This window comes from Eleutherodactylus coqui, chromosome 10 (assembly GCF_035609145.1).
Source record: "Eleutherodactylus coqui strain aEleCoq1 chromosome 10, aEleCoq1.hap1, whole genome shotgun sequence".
Lineage (NCBI taxonomy): Eukaryota > Metazoa > Chordata > Amphibia > Anura > Eleutherodactylidae > Eleutherodactylus > Eleutherodactylus coqui.
Genome location: NC_089846.1, coordinates 17,646,056 through 17,668,971, shown reverse-complemented (window position 1 = coordinate 17,668,971; position 22,916 = coordinate 17,646,056). Strand labels below are relative to the sequence as shown.

General features: G+C 44.7%; 1 protein-coding gene across 2 annotated transcripts in view; it reads left to right on the top strand.

Moving 5' to 3' along the window:
* LOC136580124 (collagen alpha-2(I) chain-like) overlaps positions 1 to 22,916 on the top strand; it is a 250,375-nt gene that overhangs the window by 190,552 nt on the left and 36,907 nt on the right. For both annotated transcript variants that reach the window (XM_066580422.1, XM_066580421.1), the window contains exons 23-41: positions 17 to 70; positions 3,065 to 3,109; positions 3,611 to 3,664; positions 3,810 to 3,917; positions 6,586 to 6,639; positions 7,552 to 7,605; positions 8,003 to 8,047; positions 8,128 to 8,181; positions 8,623 to 8,667; positions 9,321 to 9,374; positions 9,590 to 9,643; positions 9,800 to 9,853; positions 11,745 to 11,798; positions 12,868 to 12,921; positions 15,355 to 15,399; positions 15,524 to 15,568; positions 18,360 to 18,467; positions 19,913 to 19,966; positions 22,023 to 22,076. In XM_066580422.1, coding sequence (XP_066436519.1) covers positions 17 to 70; positions 3,065 to 3,109; positions 3,611 to 3,664; positions 3,810 to 3,917; positions 6,586 to 6,639; positions 7,552 to 7,605; positions 8,003 to 8,047; positions 8,128 to 8,181; positions 8,623 to 8,667; positions 9,321 to 9,374; positions 9,590 to 9,643; positions 9,800 to 9,853; positions 11,745 to 11,798; positions 12,868 to 12,921; positions 15,355 to 15,399; positions 15,524 to 15,568; positions 18,360 to 18,467; positions 19,913 to 19,966; positions 22,023 to 22,076 — 1,089 coding nt within the window. The remainder of the gene's footprint in view (positions 1 to 16; positions 71 to 3,064; positions 3,110 to 3,610; positions 3,665 to 3,809; positions 3,918 to 6,585; positions 6,640 to 7,551; positions 7,606 to 8,002; positions 8,048 to 8,127; positions 8,182 to 8,622; positions 8,668 to 9,320; positions 9,375 to 9,589; positions 9,644 to 9,799; positions 9,854 to 11,744; positions 11,799 to 12,867; positions 12,922 to 15,354; positions 15,400 to 15,523; positions 15,569 to 18,359; positions 18,468 to 19,912; positions 19,967 to 22,022; positions 22,077 to 22,916) is intronic.

Below are 22,916 nucleotides of genomic sequence, written 5' to 3'. Positions count from 1 at the left end.
GATTTTCATTTTACAGGGAGAAATTGGGCCTCCAGGTGCGCGAGGGGAGCGAGGACCAGAAGGTCCGATGGTAAGTTTTCAAACTCATCTAAGGTCAAAAGCAGTGATAAAATTTAAAGCAGCACTTCAAGCTAAACTGATACACTGTTATACTAGTAAGGGTCTGAGGGGCAGAGCATGACACAGGTAGTCTCCTTTGTCATGCTTTGCATCCCCCCACCAACCCTGCACTAGGACTGGAGTGTTGCTTTTAAGAGGTATTTCTGTCACTAGTTGTTATAGCACATCATTAGGATATCCTATAACATTATGATCATTGGGGGTCTGACTTCTGGGATCACAATAAAGAATTTAAGGTTTGACTTATTCCCTGAACAGTATAGCCCCATTTATATTCAATGATTTGCTCAATGTTCATTCAAACAATGACTTTTGAGCAAAAATCGTTGTATGTAAACGCTTCCATCTTTCAGTCTTTGGCTGAACAATGATTTTTAGGTGAGCATAAAATCCACCATTCAGCTGGGGAGAGATGGCAGGGACTGCATGCTGTGTTCTCCATTGGAGCAGCTGATTACATTGTATTCAGCTGACAGCCCATGGCTACCCCTGTGAAGACAATGCAGCTGAGTGCAAAGTCCAGACCACATGCTGTTATTTGCAAACAGCTGCTGGAGGCTCATTAACATGCAAATGAAGCATTAGTGCCCATTAGTACTTTATGCAAAAGGATCGCTAAAACTGTCAGTCTTTCAATCGTTTGATAGATTGTCTTTGCGTGTAAATGAGCCTTAAAACGCCTAGTCCTCTTTGTATATTAATATTCTATTCATTAGTAGCAGCACTTAAGCTTTTTCTTTTTGAGGGAGCCCCTAGCGATATGCCAGCTGCATGTGAGCCTGCACCCTTCCACTCCATTCAATATGTATGGGACTGACGGAAACAGTTAAGTTCTGTATGTGGCTGTCTCAGTCAGTCCCATGGGCTTTCAATGGAGTGGCACGATGCTCCACTGCAGTCATGCAGTGAGGAGGAACAAGCGGCTCAGGACTCCCATTCCAGTAATTGGTGGGGCCTCAACGGATCAAACATTTATTATCTCTCCTGTGACTACTGTAGGGGATAAATGTCCATTGTCTGACAACCTTTTTAACCCCTTCATGCCCCAGGGCATACATTTACATCCTGGACATGCAGGGTTTGTATGGAGTGGAGCTGCCTTTGACAGCTGAAAGCCGCGATCGGTGTTCGGGGATCCTGAATGACGCACACACCTCCCCAACAATAAGATCACTGGGTGATGTTCGGTTGCCACTGCAGCCTGGGGTCTTCTGACAGACCCCCGGACTGCCGTAAATGAATGCCTGTCAGAAAATAATTTTTCCACAGAGATTTTATTTTTTGAAAGTGCAGTAAAAATAAACGCATACAAATATATAATAAATATAAATAAATGCGTTACGTTGTAATCGCACTGACTCACAGAACAAAGTTATCAACGTCACTTTTGCCGCAAAGTATACGCTGTGAAAACAAGACTCCCCCCCCCCCCCTCCCAAAAAAGGGAGAACTGTGTTCTTTTCAATTAACACTTCGAAATTTTTGAAAGTTGTTTAGCACATTTTATGGTACATTAACCCTTTCCAATCCAATTTGTATCCTGGTTTTCCTAGGAGGCTTACTCTTTTTCTGCCATTATACAATGGCGCTATCTGCTGGCTAAAGCCAGTACTGCATGAGGTGACACGTTGGATAGGCTCCGACAGCAGAGAGGCTGGCAATATACAGTAAGAGAACCCCGACGGGCGTCTTCCAACAGCGGGCCTGTACAGCCTTAAATCATAATGTCTTCAGAGGTCAGACAGTGGATTGGAAAGGGTTAAATAGTGACATCGAAAAATACAACTCGTCCTGCGAAAAGCGAGCCCTCAGACAGCGACGGCGATGGAAAAATAGAAGTCATGGTTTTTGAAAGTGGAGAGGAAAAAAAAAGAGGAAAAAAAAGCTGCACCATTGAGAGATTAAGGCCTCATGCCCACGGCCGGGTCGGATTCCACCCGTGAAATATCGCAGCGGTATCAGACCCCGCGCTACCAGAGACCCTATACTCACCTCTCCAGATCCGCCGTGTGTGTCTCACCTGGGGAGCCGACGCGCATTCACAGTGCAGCGCCAGACGTGCCGGCACTGGGCGGTGATGCAGATTCCTGCCATACTTCTGCAGTGCTCACAGCGGAAGTATCGCGTGACGGACGGTCTCCATTGACTGCAATGGAAGAGGTCCGTGCAATTTTTTTTTTCCCCCGCAAAGAATAGACCATACCGCGATAATCCCCCGCGAGCGTAAAATCAGTCAATTTCCACTAGTGGGCATGGGAGAATCGTTTACCACAGCATGTCTATGGACGGACATTGCTACGGAATTCATGGCGAGTGTCTGACTGTGAATTCCGCAGCGATCATCCGTCCGTGGGCATTAGCCCTAAAGGAGAGCTATCGCCATTCTGGAAGTGCTTATAAATAATAATTCTGGAGGTTCTTTCTCCTTACTCTGCATAGTGTTGTACCTCTGGTATTCCTCCAAGACATTTCTGAATAAATTCACAAGTAGGAGCTGCCATTCCTTTTATCAGAGAGGTGTGCCCCTGCTTAGTCTGATTCTAAAAGCCTTGATTGGACGGTGTTAGACTATGTAGCACCTTACCCCCTCCCCTCCCCTCCCCCCCTTCCTCCGACACCTTCCCCAAACTGCTAACATCTCAATGTCAATTTATTCATAAATTTCCAGGAGGAACAACAGAGGAACTATATACTATTTACAGGGAATACAAGTATTTATGGAAACAGACTTGTTAGGTAATCTTCTTTACCGTACATGTAGAGCAGTGTAATTGTCATTTGTGACCACTAGATGGTGGAAGTATTCAGCATCACCCGAGGTGAAGAGCGCGATGGCGTCCATGTATATAATATTTAGAGTATTTAGTCTTTGCAGCAGTGTGATTTTCATTAAGCTTTATACTGCACATTTTTATAAAGCTGCAGTATATTTTTTGTTATACAGGGGTTAATTGGACGGCCTGGACTGACTGGGCTACCGGGAGACAAGGTACCGTAATGTTGTCTTATTGTTGCTGTTTATGGATTGAAAATATGCAAATCGTTATTGAGAATGATGATGGAAATTTACTGAAGGAGGAGTTTTAATAAGTTCAATAAAAATATGTCCAAAAGTCCAATTCCCTTTATTTAAAATTATGACTGCTGATGCTGACCTTTCTGAACCTAATAGTAATGGCTGAGAGAATTGTATTAAAACCTTTGCAGCAACTCATACACATATTAGGCATCATTCACACTTGTCTGAGAGTCTTCTGTTGTCCGGCTCCATCGTAGGAGCGCAACAACAAGACAAGCTGGATCTGGCACATGACGGGGACGAATGTCTCCTGACGGGTCCCATTGACTATAATGGGAGCCGTAGGGTTTCCATCAGGGCAATGAAAGCACATGGGGCAACGGGATTAATAATCATTAGCTTTGGTTAATGAGTTAAGATATTGTAGTACAAATGAAATATAACTTGGTGACATTGTGCTCCTTATCATAGGGTCGGCCTTCTGCAGAAGGAGAGAAAGGAGATCCAGGGGTCAAAGGAGACAAGGTACAGGATATAACCTCTGTCCAACATTTATGGCGCTACTTTCTACCTTCTCACGTGTGGATGCGCCTCCATAACTGTACATTGTCTGATGCCCAGTAATTCATTCCTAAAATCAGCTTCATTAATAACTCTGTGTCTCATTTAGGGATTTCCTGGACCCTCTGGCCCACATGGTCCTCCTGGGGAACAAGGACAATCTGGATTTATAGGGTTCCCAGGATCGAAGGGACTTAAGGGCACATCTGGGGCCTTGGTGAGTTTTATTGTTTGCCCATGGATTACAGGGGTTGTACCACAATCACTGCTGAGACCCCCAATAATCCTAAGAATGAGGGTCTTCCTCACTGTACTCCCCATAATGAGGAGGAGATTGAGTAGAGTGGCTTTTGAGCATGTTCAAAGTGCCACTCCATTCATCTCCTATGGGACTGCCAGAGGTGGGGTAAAGGCTGGGAGGTGGGGTTGCAGATTTTTTTCCATGTGAAAATCAAAGAATCCGCGATCTCACACAAACAATTAAAAATCAATTCTGCAGTGAATCGCAGGTCATCCGCACGTGCCATGGACATGAGGCTTTACACAGGAGCAAGTATTGCTGGCATCGCTCACAGAGCTGCTAGACTGGAGGTGTAGTGGGCTGGTGAGCGTTTTCCCCCACCCGCCTTCATTCACAGTATGGCCTCCCTCACACAGGCATTTTTTACCGCGACTAACACGGCATTTTGGATGCCGCAGTATAACGCTCCCATTATAATCAATGGAGCCTTGCAGACCTGCATTTCATTGTGGCGATGTATGGCGTTTTCCAGCACCACAATTTTTGAGCGCTGTCTGCTCTATCTTTGGCCGCGCAGCGCACCTCATCACCCATCAATGATGGGGTGCACTAAAACACGCTGTCGGCAGCAGGGGGCTGCGGACAAAAACGACAATAAAATCTCTGCGTTTTGCCGCGTTCATGTGTGAGAAGACCCTCAACAGACAGTTGTTCAGAAGTGAACTGTGTGGGGGCACACACCTATCTCCCTAATACTCCTCATCATTAGCAAAAAATTGGTTTATTGGTTACTGTTTTTATGATTATTGACACCATTGTCTTATAATGTGCTTAAAAGACATAATCCTTATGGAATTAAAATATTTATGAGGACATTCCTGGTCGTTTTAAACTGTATCAGGTTGTATATCTTGCGAGATCTGCGAGACTCAATCATAAATGTACGTTTCTTCCTGTATAGATCTGCTTCTCAGACTTATGTTTCATTAAGCATTTCTTAATAAATAGAAATTATATATAAAATAAAGTGAACAACTGCTGTTTACACTAAATGGCATCCAGTTTTCTGCATGTAGAAACCGAATGACTGAACAATTGTCATTCAGCCCCTGCATGCATTTACGCAGGACGATTATCATTAAATTCCTGCATGAGCGCGGGAATGTGAACAATTCTGAACGATAATCGTCCCGTGTAAATGGCCCTTTACTCCTTTTGGAAATGTAGGAATTAATTGACAATCGGGTGTTATCAGTCCCCTTGTCAATGAGGTGTGCACAGTCTGACACCATACAATCATGGCAGCTGGGTATACACCCTGCTGAGAATAGGAATGGTAACAGCCGGTTGTGATATAATGTCCAGGAGAAATAACAGATGGATGGCACAACGCAGTGTTGCTCAAGAAGTGCTATTTCATGTTACCTTCATGCAGGGTGCAAGTATGGTGCCCTTCACAGTCATCACCAACACCAAGACATAATCAATGTCCTCAATGGACAAATATATATATATATATATATATATATATATAATATCACCAAAACATGGGGAACACGAAATAGAGCAAATAACTGAAATACAAGGATGGGAACACTATTCCTAACCAACTTTGGTGTGGCAGGTTCCTGGCATGGGGCCGCACCTACGGGGCCTAGTCTGTCAGTAGATGGAGGATAGGAAAGATATTTAATGCAGATGGAAAGAGCAATGTATATAGCGCAGTATAAGATAGAAGTGAACAAGTAACCACAGGTACTAGGCTGACAGGAGTCCACTACCTCACCAAATATCTCAGGCTGGACAATAACCGGTGCCCATATTGAGGCAGGGCCCAGAATAAACACACTTCCATTATGGCTGATTACACAGATATAGAGAACTGGTATATTGGCACAAGTCTCTAATGAAAAGTCGGCAATGGGATAAAGTATCAGACCTCTCTTTTATTTTAGTGGATTAAAACCAGCAATAGATATGTGTATCATGGTGAACCACTTCATCAGTTATTCCCGGGGGGAAGCGGGAGTGATTGGTCAGCTAGGGAGAACACCTCCCTGATTCGTTGTCACACCTAGTGACAACGAATCAGGGAGACCCAAAGCGGTGACGCCGAGGAGGAGAAGCGGGAGTGATTGGTCGGCTAGGGAGAACACCTCCCTGTCAGTCAATCAGTCCATACACCCCAAGAGATGTTGTAGCAGGGTTGTCAAAAAAGGTCGTATTATACACTGAGACCATTAAGAGATTTCAGACGTATGACACCTTGGGGACCTTCTACGGTGACAGCAAGAACCAGGTACTCATCAGTGCCCAGCGCCGAACTGCAGGACACATGCACCGAAGGTGCGGTTACGTGGGCTCGGGCTGACATTGTGATGTCACCCCGGCTCCACTTCTTGAACACCTCATGGGAAATACCTAAGCATTTACTAAAACAACCACATTTATTCATATATTTCTAAGAGGAAAATCACTGGACTTTTTCCTTAACCTGCTAATTACCTGCTGTGACTATTATGTCCGTAGAAACAAATAATTGAGGTTCATACCTGTTGCTTCCCTGCATCACCAGTTTCTTATCAATGTCAGCTAATGTCACATATACATTGTATGCTCAACATTCTATTTCTGTTTGTTTTAGGGCGATGACGGGCAAATAGGGCCTCCTGGTGGAAATGGTAGTGATGGACCAAAGGTTAGTCCGTGTTATTTAGGCCAGAGATTTGCATTCTCTTGAATTCTATGTTCACTGTTATTATTTTGTTGTATAAAGGGGCTTGTTATCTATCACCTGGGGTGGTTACCCTAGATCTGAAAAACAAAAGTTTTTTTGCGACTACCACAGTAGTAAGTGCTCAATGTAATGACCACTGGTAGAGCGCTAAGGTGGCCATACACCTTAGATACTGTAGCTGTCAGCTGAACACTATTCCTTCCAACCCTCCCCTATACGATAATGCATATACTTATAATAGGGAGAGGGATATAAGCCGCTGCTAGATACCTCTGGTGACAACTAATCTCCATTGAGACACCTCTATGCACATTAGATGGTCAGCCGATCCTGTCGAAATGAGATTCACCGACGGTTCATCTAATGTGTATGGCCACCTGTATTGTCATCCATTACCAATGGCAAAGAGAGATCAAATGCATTGATGCTAAAATGGGCGGGATCTCTTCCGATAACCCGCCTCCATTCAGGGTAAACAGGCAGTCGTTTATAGATGAACGACTGCCTGTTTACACGGGACAACAGTTGCTCGGTTTTTAGGTGAGCTGAAAACCAAGCAACTCCGACAAGTGAGTGATTCTTGTTCGCTCGCCCTGTTGGGTCCCATATTTACACAGCTCAACAGATGCCCAAAATCGGCTCTTTTGCACAATTACTCGGGCAACTGTCAGCCTGTATATAAGTACCCGTGGTATCTCAAGTTTTACCAAATGAACGAGTTATGTTAATAAGTGTTTTTGGCACCCTTTTGTATGCGTTATCTATGTGCAAGTTTAATTCTAAGCAACTACTCTCTTCAGTATGTGGTAAATATGTGAGTGGTTGTTGCTGCCACATATTACAAGTATTTCCTCTTTGCTCCTTGGAATTTAGGGAAACCGTGGGCCAGAGGGATCAAAGGGAATTACAGGACCAAGAGGAAATCGGGTAACAAAACTTTTCAAGGACTTATTGCATATGTCATACACAGAGCGCTTGGCATATTAGGCCCCGTCCATCTATATGGCACTTTCCAGTTGGGCGGTCTCTATAGATAAATCCTGATCACAAATTTTAGAAGGTGCTAGCTCCAAGCACTAAACCCATGTGCTCTATATAATAGATAGCTAGAGATAGCAAAACTGTTGAAATCTTTTTGGGGCCTTTGCAGATGGAACAATGATAACTTGAGAACTTCAGTATTGATTTGTGTTATATCCCATCTATTGCTGCAGTCATATTCACTAATCACATAGAGTTGGTGTTTCATGGGCCTTACACTAGTGCAATAAGCACAACTGCCAGCCTTAGCTTCTGTAATTATAACCTTTCTTCTTTATTCCAGGGACGTATGGGACAGAGAGGTCTAGTCGGATTACCAGGACCTCCGGTAAGTGATCTCAATGCCCGTGGTATTTGTATATACCAAAAAATTCCTATAAATGCTTTTATCTTTTATTCCCCATTCAGGGTCATCGGGGTGTTCCAGGTCCAGAGGGCGCAGAAGGACTGCCTGGTATACAGGTTCCCACTATGCACTATATATACCCATTATATAGCATGGCGCTTCGCCCTGCACCAGGCTCTTCACAAATCCCGGCACTTTTCTACTCTCTTGGTTCTTTCTAATGTCTCTAGGTGTGATGCTTGATATTATATCATTTTCTCCTATTGATATAGCTCTTCTACAATACAATCCTTGGCTGAACTGTTTACATTCACCCTTCACAAGTAGAGAATTACATATATTTTCAATTAAGAGCAACGGAGGTTCACATACATTATACATAATGCAGACATGGGAGTTATAGAAGATCTTCACTTTCATGATTGTTGCTTGTTGCCTATTCACCTGCTTTGGCCATTGCCACCAGCTGCATGATACCATAGCTGCATATCAGAGAGCGACTTGACTGGCATGTATATATGACAGGGTGTATTTAACTATTTATGTTCATATTTCAGGGATCAACAGGTGCAGTAGGGGCTCCCGGGGACCGGGGACCCCCAGTAAGTATTAATAATTGGGTTGTCAATGTTTCTTTTTGCTACTCCTTCTATCCTAATAACTTGTATACAGCATGGTTGATAACTCATTTCTGCTAAAGCTGCAAAACATATGTTTATAATAAAAGTGGTTGTACTATAATTGACTTTTATCACAGGATAGGTGATAAAAGATTGATCAGTGGAGGTCTCAGCGCTGAGACACTCATCAATCCTAATAATGGGGGTGCCTTGTCCCCCACTTCTTGTCACTGTGGGCTCGCTGCACCCACTTGCAGCGATGAAGAGATGGAATGGAGTGGCAGTCATACCTGCGTGTTGCCGCTCCATTCATTAAATGGGGTTGATGGAAAAAGCCAAGTGCAAGCGTTCAGCTATCTCTGGCAGTCCCATTGAAAATGAATGGATAGCGCATGCACAACCGACACTGCATTCAATCTCCTCCTTACTGTAGGGGAGCTGTAAAGGTGCAGTGAGCCCGCTGTGAGAAGGAAGAGGGGCACAGAACCCGAACCGATCAGACTGCTGTCACCTATCCAATGGATAGTTTTTAAAAGTTAGTTATGGTAGAACCCCTTTAATAAGGTTATTGCTCTTCAGAATTGCTTTTGAAAGGGATATGTTTCTAAGGTGTTACGTCTCATCACCATCTGCAGGGTATAGCAGGATCTCGTGCGGAGAAAGGCAGAGATGGACCTCCAGGCCCACCAGTGAGTAAAAGCTTAAAACAGTTGTGGGATTAAAAAAAGGGGTTTGCTTTGTTACCCAGTGTAATGGCCTTTTAGTCTGTGACCTGCGTCTGATATTGTAGAGCTGCCCTGCAATATCACATACAACCCATGAACAAGAACGCCAATCAACCACTTACCTCTTGGGTTTCATATACACTCAGTCAATACAGTCCTATTCCTTTTTGTAATTCTAGGGTCTTCCTGGTAGGCCAGGGCCGGATGGGGAACCAGGACCTATGGGAGAGAGGGTAAGCAAACTCATATATAGGATATTTGTGCACATTGTGCCCAAGCTCAGATAACCCTACACTTCAGTGTTGTTCATACTCTTTTGGAAAGTTGCATCACTATTAAGATGTTTTTGTCTGCACATCGAAATTGATTTGCTGCCCAATGTCTCACAGGGCTTTACAGGGAAGCAAGGCCCAGAAGGACCCCAAGGACCTGTGGGCATGTATGTAAGTGTATACGCTGTTATCTCTCAGTGCATGTGTTTTTATTAAGAGGAGTATAGCTTCAAATGGTCATGCAGTCCTATGGAAATAAAGCATAGGGCTGGTTCACATCAGAGATTCCATGCGGAATCTCCACGGCTGAATTCCAATTAAAACCTACACAAAATAGCACAGCATGCTGCTCAATTTCATCCTGTAAAAAGCCAGAAGCCTGGTCGGAAACCAAGCAGATCTCCTTATATTCAATGGGTTCCGTTCAGTTTAGTCATAAGATGGATCCATCTGGCTAGGGGATGCTGTTCTCCTGCTCCTCAAACGAAGCAAGAAAGTGGAAATCTCCCTCCAAGAGCTGATGTGAATGAGTCCTACAATGAGAAGTTCTCGAACTGTTAACTACTAGAGATGAGCGAATATACTCGTTTTGAGTAATTACTCGATCGAGCACCTCGATTTTCGAGTACTTCCGTACTCGGGTGAAAAGATTCAGGGGGCGGGGGGAGGCGTGGCGGAGCAGGGGGTAGCAGCGGTGAACAGGGGGGAGCGCTCTCTCTCTCCCTCTCCCCCCCACTCCCTGCTGCAACCCCCCACTCACCCACGGCGCCCCCCGAATCTTTTCACCCGAGTACGGAAGTACTCGAAAATCGCAGCGCTACTATGAGTTTCAATTCCTCACCAATTTCATGATCTTTATACGGTATTAGTGAGTAGAAAGATTTATTGTGTACACTTAGGCTGGGTTCACACAGGGCGGATTTGTTGCAGTTTTGCTGCGGTTTTTCTTTTGCGGTTTAGCCGTAGAGGAACGGCTTCTGCGGCAAAACTGTTTCAAAGGTAATTTTTGTTCTACGTATTTTCTGTGCTTTTTTGGTGCTCAAGCATTTTTTTCCGCAGCGCTTTTTTACTTTTGCAGCGTATTTTGATGTGGATTTTGGAGGTCTATGGACAGAAAAGCACTGCAGAAGTCAAAAGAATTGACACGCTGCGTCTTGAAAAACCGCACCGCAGCTGTATTTCCGCACTGCGGTAGTGTAGAAAAAAATCCGTTCTGTGAGAACAGCTTTTTGCCCAAACACATTTGCACTGCATTGCACTGCAAACACAGCAGTTTTGCCGCAGCGCGGATATGCAACGGCAAACCGCGGCAAAACTGCAGCAAATCTGCCCCGTGTGAACCCAGGCTAAAATGTTGCAAAGCGCACAGACCCAATACTTCTCATGCCTGAGGGTTTGCTACAGTGTATCCAGTCTAAGCAATCCTCCTTTAGCTAAACACATCAGAAGCAGAACTGCCTCTGACATAGAGTCTGCAACAATGTATCAGGGCAGATTAAACATCATCTTGGAGTCCAGGCTGTTTTAGCTCACAGAAGACTGTATTATGGGCAGTGATGTTCCTTATTTCATAGCTGCCTATTGATTCCACACCTCAAAAGTTACAGCTGAAAGAGATAAAATAGGCGGTGATTCAAAATAGTGCAAAGCTGATTTCATCTGCCAGAATGACAAGAAAAGTTCGAAGAACTCTTCATCTTCAATGTCCCTTACTGATGTTCGATGTGGGCACCATGGATGACATAGTCCAGTTTTGGCCAGATATCCACTGTTATCGATTCTACTGCAGCAGAGATGAATTGTTTTAGCTCATCTCGTATCCCCAACGGCACCCACATCAAACATCGGTGAAGTGCATAATCAGTTCTATCCTTTTATCTCAGTCTGGCTGTGGTATATCAGTTTATGCTGTTTTACTTTTGCAATGTTCTTTTTGAATCGCCCTGTATAATAATATTGCTCCTAGAGACCTAAGGAAAGCAGCATATATAATAAATAGGTTTATATGATATACGGCGCTTTAACTTGTGAAAAGATGGAAAATGGTATTTTTATTTTGCAGGGCTTCCCAGGCCCTTCTGGTCAAAGAGGTCGGACAGGATACCCTGGCGAAAAGGTATCCACTGAATCATGCACAGAGACACATATGGTTTAAGTGATCCAATCACATTACTGATATGTACATACAAGGTTGAGCACATTTCATATAATTCAGGGCACTTTTGCATGAGACGGCAAGACTGTCAGTTCGTATGTTTTTGCTACAGTTTTACCATAATTGCAGTCATGGTTTGAGAAAATCCCAATTGTTATAAAACTGTAGCAAGACTGCATCTGCCACGCCATTGCAGTCCATTATTGTGTGAATGTACCCTTAAATGTGCATCAATAGACATGACAATGGTCACGTTTTCTTGAAGAATATGTAAATTTATCAGATGGACAACTATCTATAAGGCCGCCTGCACACGGGCGGAAATCCCGCGGCGGGATTTCCCGCGGGATTTCCGCCACTGAAAGTTTGCATAGGGAGTGCATTACAATACGCACTCCTATGCAGACGGCCGCGGTTTGGCCGCGCGAAATCCCGCACGGCAAACAAACCGCGGCATGTCCTATTTTTGTGCGGGGCACGCACTCACCCGGCCACCGGCTCCGGTCTGCGCATACGCCGGCTGCGCCGCAGCCGGCACATGAAAGAGCCGGGGCCGCCAGGCGCGGGTGAGTACGCGCTCTTCCCTGCAGGCTCTCGGGTCGGGTCCCGCGGCGAGAATTCTCGCTGCCGGATCCGACCCGCTCGTCTGCAGGCAGCCTAAGAGGCTGTTTGCTTCAGATACCTTCCATTCCACTATCAATTCTTGTTAGGCTACATTCTGGCTCATATAAGGAAGTCTCTCTTTATTAGCTTCCATTAATTAAAAGCACCCTCTTGGCACCGAGGACCTGTGGGGGTCTATTATTTTCGCTGGATCACCATTCATTTCAGTGGACCCTTTTGACAGGCTTGATTCTCTCTTGGCTCCAGCCAGCCACAACATCAAATACTGAGGAACCAAATCTGCAAGAACTCTCAATGTAATCCCGAAACTCATAAGATTACAGAGAATGGCTGAAGCACTGAAATATCCTGCATCCATGATTAATATATAAGGTTAATATATCACTTATTATTTTTACTTTTTAAGGGGGAGATCGGACCACCAGGAATGCTTGGACCTGCAGGAAAAGTTGGTCCAAAGGTATCTGCAGATTATTCTTATTATTACAGTCCATATTATATATTACGGGCATTTTTTATACATTATCGGCAATGGAGAAATGGAGAAAAAAATGCGATTGTGCCATTTTTGATTGGTTTCGTTTTTACAGCGTTCACAGTGCAGTAAAAATGACGTGAACTTTTTTTTCGAGTCAGTATGATTACAGTGATACCAACTATATATCGGTTTTTAATGTTTTTCTATTTTTAAAAAGAAAACATTTTTTTTTTCTTAAAAATTGCTTTTCGTCGCCATATTCTAATACTTTATTTTTTTTGTTAATTGGGCTATGGGAGGACTTTCTTTTGTGGTGTGAGCTGTAGTTTTCATTACCATTTCGGGAAATATACATCTTTTAGATCACTTTTTATTAACATTTTTTGGGAACGGAGGCAGCACAAAAGAAAAAAACAACCCAATCCTGGCATTCCATTTTTCTTTTTTTTTTTAACGTCCTTCACCATGCGGGATAAATATTGTGATATTTTAATAGTTTGGACTTTTATGTACACTGTGATACCAAATATGTGGGAGGTATTAATTGTAAAAAATTTTATAGGAAAAATGGAAAAACCTTTTTTTTAGTTATATTTTTTGACTGTTAAAAAAACTTCCTTAAACCTTTTTTACACTTTTCCCTACAAGAAACTTGAACTTGCGATCACTTGATCGCTAGTACTATATACTGCAATACTTCAGTATTGCAGTTTATAGCGATTTCTGATGTTGCCTTTCAAGCCCAGCCATGGGCAGGGCGGGAAAGGCATCTATGCGTGGCAACCCTGAAAACCTTCAGAAGGCTCTGGGCTGCCATTCTAGCCCACCAGCACTGACTTTTTAGATGCGCAGTCAGTTTTGACCACAGCATCAAAACAGTTAACTGCTGCGATCATAGCTACTCTGATCACTGCAGTTAGCAGCGGCTGTAAAGAAAGAGCTGATAGCTACTGGGTATGGAGCAGATTCGGCTCCCAAGTTTGCTCCATACGCACTTCATGACCGCAGGATGTTTATATACTTTTGACGATCCTCAAGTGATTGAAGAATAATAAAGCAATTGCACAAGAAGTAACGAGGAACAATGAAAATATAAGTTGCAAATATGACATAAGTAAATGGGTATTACAAAAAGGCACATACCAAAATCCTTATGTAATGTGAAGCACAAGTTGAAATTCCTGGACCTGAATACAGCCATAAAATGAACTACAGACCGGCTAGCAGTGGCCCATCAATTAGGTAAAAGAAACATAACAGTAAGGGTGCATTCACACGAACGTATATCGGCTCAGTTTTCACGCCGAGCCGATATACGTTGTCCTCATGTGCAGGGGGGGAGGCTGGAAGAGCCCAAGCGCAGGAACTGAGCTCCCGACCCCTCTCTGCCTCCTCTCCGCCTCTCTGCACTATTTTCAATGGGGAAAGGTGGGGCGGGGCTAATTAACGGACCTTAGCCCCTCCCCCGTCCCGCCTCCTCGTATTGAAAATAGTGCAGAGGGGCGGAGAGGAGGCAGAGAGGGGGCGGGAGCCTCAGTTCCTGCTCCTGGCTCTTTCAGCCTCCCCTCCCCCCCTGCAGATGAGGACGACGTATATCGGCTCGGCGTGAAAACCAAGCCGATATACGCTCTTGTGAACGCACCCTGAGGCTGGGTTCACATAGGGCGGATTTGCCGCGGATTGCCGTTGCATATCCGCACTGCGGCAAAACCGCTGCGTTTGCAGTGCAATGCAGCACATATGAGATTTGCCAAAAAGCTGTTCTCACATTGTGGATTTTTTCCGCACAGCCGCAGCGCGGAAATGCAACTGCGGCGCGGTTTTAAAAGATGCAGCATATTCATTCTACGGTCTTTTCCGCAGCACTTTCTTGTCCATAGACCTCTATGGATGCAGCCAAATCCGCGGCAAAAAGTAAAAAGCGTTGCGTAAAAAACCGCTTGCGGATTTTTCCGCACGAAAATCCACAGAAAAATCCGCAAGCCCAAATTAACCTTTGAAGCGGTTTTACCGCAGAAGCAGTTCTTCTGCAGGAAAACCGCAACGGAAAAAACGCGGCAAATCCGCCCTGTGGGAACCCAGCCTAAAGGAAATACGACAGCACAAATATTTATCCTGTAGTATGGCGATAACAAGTCATGACCAGGGGGGGTCATCCGCCAGCCATCACTTATAAAATACTACTGCAGCTGAGATAAGAGACCATATCTACATCATGTGAGGGTAGGGGTGCAGAGTATGAGATAGAATGGGGTACATGATCAGGAAGAGTTTAGTTATAATGAGAGCATCCATTCCCTGTAGTATTACACAGATACATTACACAATCTTTTCTTTTTAGAGCTTCTGTACTTTCAGACAATGTGTTTTCCTTCCACTAATCTGGTTTCTTATATATTATATCTTATTATTTAGGGACCAACGGGTCCTCAAGGAGAAAGAGGCCCCCCCGGACCGCTGGTAATAACATAGTAATGCTAATTGTATCCAGTGTTATATAGTTAATATCAGTGCAATTCCTTGAGTATTTGTGGGTATAGTCGTGGTAATTCATTTCCTCACCAACTCTCTTTTGGATTTCCAGGGTCGCATAGGTGAGACGGGTAACAAGGGTCTGCCTGGACCTCCAGTAAGTCTATTTTAATTATATGCTTTAAATTCGTACTGTGGTTCTCTTTGGACGGACAAACACACATAAGTCAAATAAAAGTTGATGAAATCTGCATTGAAAATACCACGATGGAGAAGCTGTTGACGATGACAGAGTGGGGCAGTGGCTGAACTTTCTCTTTATTGCCCCATTTCTGCCTTTTCCTTTTTTTTTCTTTCTTCTTCCATCTTGTTGGCTATATTTATTTACATGGCTGGCCCTAGCTATGTGCGACCTGTATGGGGAGCACCAAGCAGATGTAATCTGGGGCGATCATCTACCTTAGGTCCACCTGGCCAGACGATCTTCCTCTGTGCAGCAGTGTCTTCTGGAGCTACATGAATCGTCATCCTCCTCCTGGCTATGTCTCCACCCCTCTAGTGCTCCGAGGCACTGCTGTCAACCTATTAACACCCCCGCAACACAATCACTTATTTCTGTTTCTGTATCTATGTAATGAGCTTGGTTCTGGTATTGTATCTATGTACTGAGATTAGTTCTGGTGCTGTATTCATGTTATGAGCTTGGTCCTGATACAGTATTTAGTCACTGAGCTCTTGTGTGGGTATGCTGTTATCTTGCTGCTTTCTGCACAAGCAGAATACAGGCAGACTGCCTTTCAGTGCAATTTATATAGTTTTTTCTTATGATGGAGGGCGCTAAAAAAAAATTCTGCACAGGATGCCATCTAACCTAAAGCAATAACAGAGCTATAATAAACAAATTATTTGTCATGGTACTGTTTTTGGTTTCCCATTACATCTGTAATTGTTTCTCTGGTCCAGTTTCATTTTGCCATGAAATTAGCAAATTATTGAATTACTACCAAACTACATTTATCCTGCAGCATCTGATGCAGTGGACAGGCCTACCTAGTTATGGTTTTCCCTGGAAAAACCAGCTGTTTGCCCGGCTGCTATAAGCGGTTATAGGCTGTGTCCTGACACAGGTTATTTCTGATGAGACAACTCCTTTAGGCCTTAGTCAGACGGGCGTTTTTTCCCGCAATTTGCGGATCGCATGACGGATGCGCATGCGCAAATCGCGTGACCGGGGGCGAAAAATCGCGGGAAAATCAGCACCTAGCCGCGTTTATGGTCGCAGCAAAACGCCCGTCTGACCGGAGTAAAATCGCTGTGCGCATCAAAATGCGCATGAAACTTAGACTGGCCGGAACTTTGTTTTGCGGGACTTTGTCGCACCTTTTTCGCCGTGCACATCAAAATGCGCATGAAACTTAGCCTCCATATTACGACCACCTTGCCAGCCTTTGCCATTTCATTCAAGTTCTCACATCCTACAAGACTATGCACTCGCCAGATGACGGTAGTACAGTGCGGTGTGCTCGCCAGCGAAAAAACGCAGCTAGCTGCAGTAAATGATTTTGGTGCGCACATAAAACGCCGAACGCAGATAGGCGCGATCTGTGATTCGTCGTGTGACTCGTGTCCTATAATTTATCGCATATCCGCATAAAAAGCGGACATGTGACCAATACCATAGCGAACCATTGGTTCTATATATGCGCGAATCGCATGCGCATGCACAAATCGCGCGAAAAACCGCCCGTCTGACTAAGGCCTTAAGAGGGATATGCTGCATTCGACAATCCCTTTTTTTTCACAACTGTTCCCTGACTATAAGATGATAGAAGGTTGTCCCACCGCTGAGATATTCATCAATCAGTTGTATCACGCTGGCATCAATGGCTCAAATTTCCTTCAGTGCCTCCACAAGCAAAATAAAGCATTGCATGAATGTGAGATAATTGGTCTGTCCGTGGAATACATGAATGTGTTGAATTCCCCAAAGAGAACCTGAACAAAGAAGCTACAAGGGAAGCTACGATCAAAAAAATGAATGTAAAGCAAAAAACAGAGTTGTGATAAATAAAGGTAAAAAGAAAGCAGAGGAAAGAGAAAAAAGGAAGAAGGGAAAGAAAATAAGGGAGGAAAGGGGGTAATACAGGGAACGTTCAACCACTGCCCTAACTTTATTAGAGGGGTTTTCCAAGACTCAGATATTAATAACCTATCCTCAGGGTAGGTCATCAATCTCAAATTGGTGGGGGTCGGCAACTCAGGAGTCCCACTGATCAGGTGTTTAAAGTGGCTGCGGCAATTGCAAGGCACAATGCAATACTTTGTAAAGTGGATGTGCCTTATGTAGTAGCTCAGGACTGTGCTGCTCTCCGGCCATGTGACCGATGAACGTGACGCCACTTGCCTGAAAAGAGGCCACGGTGCCCACATTAGCACAACATCACCCAATAAGGACTTTGAAAATGGATTTTCTATTCCCAATTAATTAAAAACTCACACAAATAATATATCCTAATTAGAGATGAGCGAGTATACTCGCTAAAGGCAATTACTCGAGCGAGCATTGCCCTTAGCGAGTACCTGCCCGCTCGAGACCAAAGGTTCGGGTGCCGGCGGTGGGCAGGGAGCTGCGGGGAAGAGCAGGCGGAACAGAGGGGAGATCTCTCTCTCCCTCTCTCCCCCCCGCTCCCTCCTGCTGACTGCCACTACTCACCGCTCCCCCGCGCCGGCACCCGAACCTTCCGTCTCGAGCGGGGAGATACTCGCTAAAGGCAGTGCTCGTTCGAGCAATTGCCTTTAGCGAGTATACTCGCTCATCTCTAATCCTAATGTGATACACTATTAACTACTGCAATCATGGGATGAACATAAGCATCAAGTCATATTGTTTGATAATATGTGTATTATTTAATAAGTATTGATTAGTAGTAAACTGCCTTCTTTTGTAGGGTCCACCTGGTAATCCTGGGTCTGATGGGGAGTCTGGGAAGAGCGGGCCTTCAGGAGATCCTGGCTCCCCTGGAACTGAGGGTGATGTTGGGCCTATAGGATATACAGTGAGTCTATATTTCTTCCACTAGAACATTTCATGGTAGAATTTCTTTAGAGGTTCAACTAAAATCAGAACAATACATTTAGGAATCAATAATAAATGTTAAAATTAAAAAATATTGCCCAAAGCCACCAATATGATTCTAGTTCTATCACAAGTGGAGGTTATACTTTGAAAATGGACATCTGGTTTTGTACGCACGGCAGGGGCGTAACTATAGAGGGTGCAGGGGATGCGGTTGCACCCAGGCCCAGGAGCCTAAGGGCTCATGTCCACGGGCAAAATGACATTTAAAATCCGCAGCGGATCTCCCGCGCGCGGATCCGCACCCCATAGGGATGCATTGACCACCCGCGGGTACATAAATACCCGTGGATCGTCAATAAAAGTGATTTAAAAAAAAATGGAGCATGAAAAAATCTGGACCATGCTCCATTTTCGTGCGGGTCTCCCGCGGGGACGGCTCCCGCGGGCTTCTATTGAAGCCTATGGAAGCCGTCCGGATCCGCGGGAGACCTAAAATAGGAATTTAAAGCATTTACTCACCCGCAGCGGGCCGCGAAGCTCTGCTCTTCCTCACGGCTGCATCTCCCTTGCTTCGGCTCGGCGGATGTGCCCGGCGCATGCGCGCGGCACGTCGACGACGTGCCGGCGATGTGCCGCCGGCGTCAGGAATTCATCCGCCGGCCGAAAATGAAGATCCGGCCGTGAGGAACAGCTGATCTTCGCCGTCCGCTACGGAAAGGTAAATGCTTTTAAATTCCTATTTTCAGCCCTCATGTCCGCGGGGCAGGAGGGACCCGCTGCAGATTCTACATGTAGAATCTGCAGCGGATCTGATTTTCCCCGTGGACATGAGGCCTTAGGGGGCCCATAAGGCCTCTCTTCTCCATATAGGGAGCCCAGTACTATGAATAAAGCATTATAGTTGGGGGCCCAGTTACAGGATTTGCATTGGTGCCCAGAAGCTTCAAGTTATGTCTCTGTGCAGCATGGTTTAGGTATGGGTACGGGTACAGATACAGATAGAGATAGAGGAGGGGCTCCAGCTCACGTTTTGCATCAGTGCCCCTGAGCCTTTAGTAACACCCCTGACGCACGCTATATTTTAAACCTAAGCTCGAGAATTCCCATAAATCTATTCATTCTACATAAGATAGAAGCAATTTAGGAAGGCCATCCATTCTCTCCATTAAGTGGTGTCAACTGTGTCTTACTGATTTTACTGGTTCCTAGCAAGTTGACTGTCTCCTTTGCATGGTGCAACCTTCAACTTGCATCAACTATCTGGACAATCAGTTTTGTGCACATGTTTTTTTCAGTTGCTGAATGTTTGAGTACATTTCTATTACAACTAAATTGAATCGCCATGTTTTGTGTGCTTTGTCAATAGCCGTTTACGGTTTACTGTAACTATAATTATTCTGGTGTCTTTTGCTTCTGTTTTAGGGTCGGGAAGGACCTGCTGGGGTTGAAGGGCCTACTGGTGAGAAAGGAGAGAAGGTGAGGCCTGGTCACATCTTTTTATTCCATCTATGTTTAGTGTGTATATCAGGAAATTTCGTTACATACATGCTAAACTTGTCTATAGGCTTCCATTGCCAAACGGAAGCCAAAAGAATGTACTTTTGGCCTCTGACTGGCTTCTATGCATTGGTATACCTTTCTCCATTACAACAGTATCCTGTAAAGAGACCTATATGTATTATGGATACCATAATTTTCTGTGGGTGATGGATGCCACTGTGTGGCATACATCACTGACTCCTGTTAATCATATAGGTCCTCCTTGTGGAGAGAACAAGGAAGAATGATGTTAAGAACATGGAATTGGACTGACCTCTCAGTTGTGGCTGCCTAGGTTGCCTCATCAGTACAGCATGGCACATTATTGTCAACAGGGAAAGGCAGAGAAGGAAGAGGGTTGCTGCTGTTGGGCATGTACTTGTTCCCTTTCTCTGAGAACATAGTCGAGGCCTCAAGCAAACAAGGTCACACTTTCCTTATGCTGGTGGCGGTTCCTCCCTGCTCACTGTACTACTCAAGCAGTGACAGTCCCCGGACAGAGCATCGAGATTCAGAGAGTTACTCTGGCTGCTTATCTCAGAATGGAGAAACTGCAGTGAAATCAAACTACTAACGACAACCTGTCCTTCTGTGCGTGCGTGAGTGAGTGACTGCGTTTGTGAGTGACTTACTTGCTCTGCCCCTTATCACATGACAGTGACGTTATCAAAGGTCCTTCCTCCCCAATGAGGGAGTTACATGCTCCACCCCTGATCACATAATGGTGACATCATCACAGGTTCTGTACGCACAGGGCTGCTGTCCGGCTAGGTGTTCATTAGTATTCCATAGCAACTGAGGCCACAGGGAGTTTGTAGTCCGCCCGTAATCTACATAAGGATGCCAGACCTTTGATGATGTCACCTTCATGTGAACTTGGGATGAGTCTGATCAGGGGCGGAGTATGACGGTGACGTCATCACAGGTCCTTCATCTCCAGTGGTATTCTGCTTCTGATCCCTGCTTTATGGGATGAACAATGTATGTAGCAGAGCTATGTGTGTGTTGTGCAAGTAGCACAGCTGTGTGGCGCATTGCACCACCAGAAACACTAGTACTATAATTTCCTAATAATTACTAGTCAAAGTACTAATGACCACTTGTCTGTGAGTGACTGAGTGAGTTACATGCTCCGCCCCTGATCATATGACGGTGACGTCATTACAGGTCCTTCATCCCAGCCACAATTTCACTTCAGCGAGCAGCTGAATCACAGGAGCTCTGAGCTCCAACCCTAATCACACAACGATGACGTCATCACAGGTCTTTCAATATTTTAACCAACTCCAACCGTTATCAAAGGTCCTTCAGTGAGTTACATGTGATGATGTCATTCACTATATTACATTATAAGTGGCACATTGCGCCACCAGAAGCACTGGTACTGTAAATAACTAGTAACTAGCTATATATGACCAGTTGCATCGCCGGAGCTTTCCAAGGCTTCTGGGAGTAAGTGGTGGCTTTAATTCATATGAGTCTGGGGAGGAAGGACGAGATGTGGGTAGAGAAAATCTCCCTTAGCTGAATGAGGCAGCAGTGGTAGAGACATAACTGATAGTGCCCAGCACCTGCATTTCAGGGGTGAGATGGGGCGTGAGACGGGGTTGGGGCTGTACAGGGAACATATCCTACTGTATCTAGTGGGATAGATTACAGCCTTAAACCAGATGTATAATGCATACATGAACAAACCCTAAGCAATAGACTTACATAGACTTCTGTACAGTCTGCCCTTCCTTGTTTGCTAACATTGCATGGCCTAAAGAGAAGTAAGTCCTTCATAAGCTGTTGTAACTCAATAGCGCAGCAAAGAGGGGTTGTGTCAACTGTAACTCAGCACTTTCCCTCCACGATCTCCATTGCAGCTGCATAGGTAGCTTCTATGATACAGTACCTTGCTTACAAGCCTGCAAATCAATGGCAACACAAGAAGACACATTCTGTGTTAGAAGATAATTGTATTCACTTTCATTAATTTCTTATAATTTAGGGCATGGCTGGACCAATCGGAGACCAAGGGGTCAGTGGGCTGGATGGGGAGCAGGTGAGTTTATCGTTTTATTAAAATATCATAGAATCGTAGAATGGTAGAGTTGGAAGGGACCTCCGGGGTCATCGGGTCCAACCCCCTGCTCAGTGCAGGATCACTAAATCATCCCAGACAGATATTTGTCCAGCCTTTGTTTGAACACTTCCATTAAAGGAGAACTCACCACCTCCCGTGGTACCTGTTCCACTCATTGATCACCCTCACCATCAGAAAGTTTTCTCTAATGTCTAATCTGGGTTTCCTTCCTTTCAGTTTCATCCCATTGCTTCTAGTCTTTCCTTGTGCAGATGAGAATAGGGCTGATCCCTCTGCACTGTGACAGCCCTTCAGATATTTGTAGACAGCTATTACGTCTCCTCTGAGCCTTCTCTTCTGCAAGCTAAACATTCCCAGATCCTTTAACCGTTCCTCATAGGACATGATTTGCAGACCGCTCACCATACTGGTAGCTCTTCTCTGAACTTGCATCAGTTTGTCGATGTCTTTTTAAAAGTGGGGTGCTCAAAACTGGACACAGTATTCTAGATGAGGTCTGACTAAGTAAGAGTAGAGGGGGATAATGACCTCACGTGATCTAGACTCTATGCTTCTCTTAATACATCCCAGAATTGTGTTTGCCTTTTTGCTGCTGCATCACATTGTTGACTCATGTTCAGTCTATGATCTATTAGTATACCCAGGTCTTTTTCACATGTGCTGCTGCTTAGCTCACTTCCTCCCATTCTGTATGTGCTTTCTTCATTTTTCTTGCCCAGATGTAGGACTTTGCATTTCTCCTTGTTAAATACCATTCTGTTAGTCGCTGCCCACTGTGCACGTTTTTCTAGATCTTTT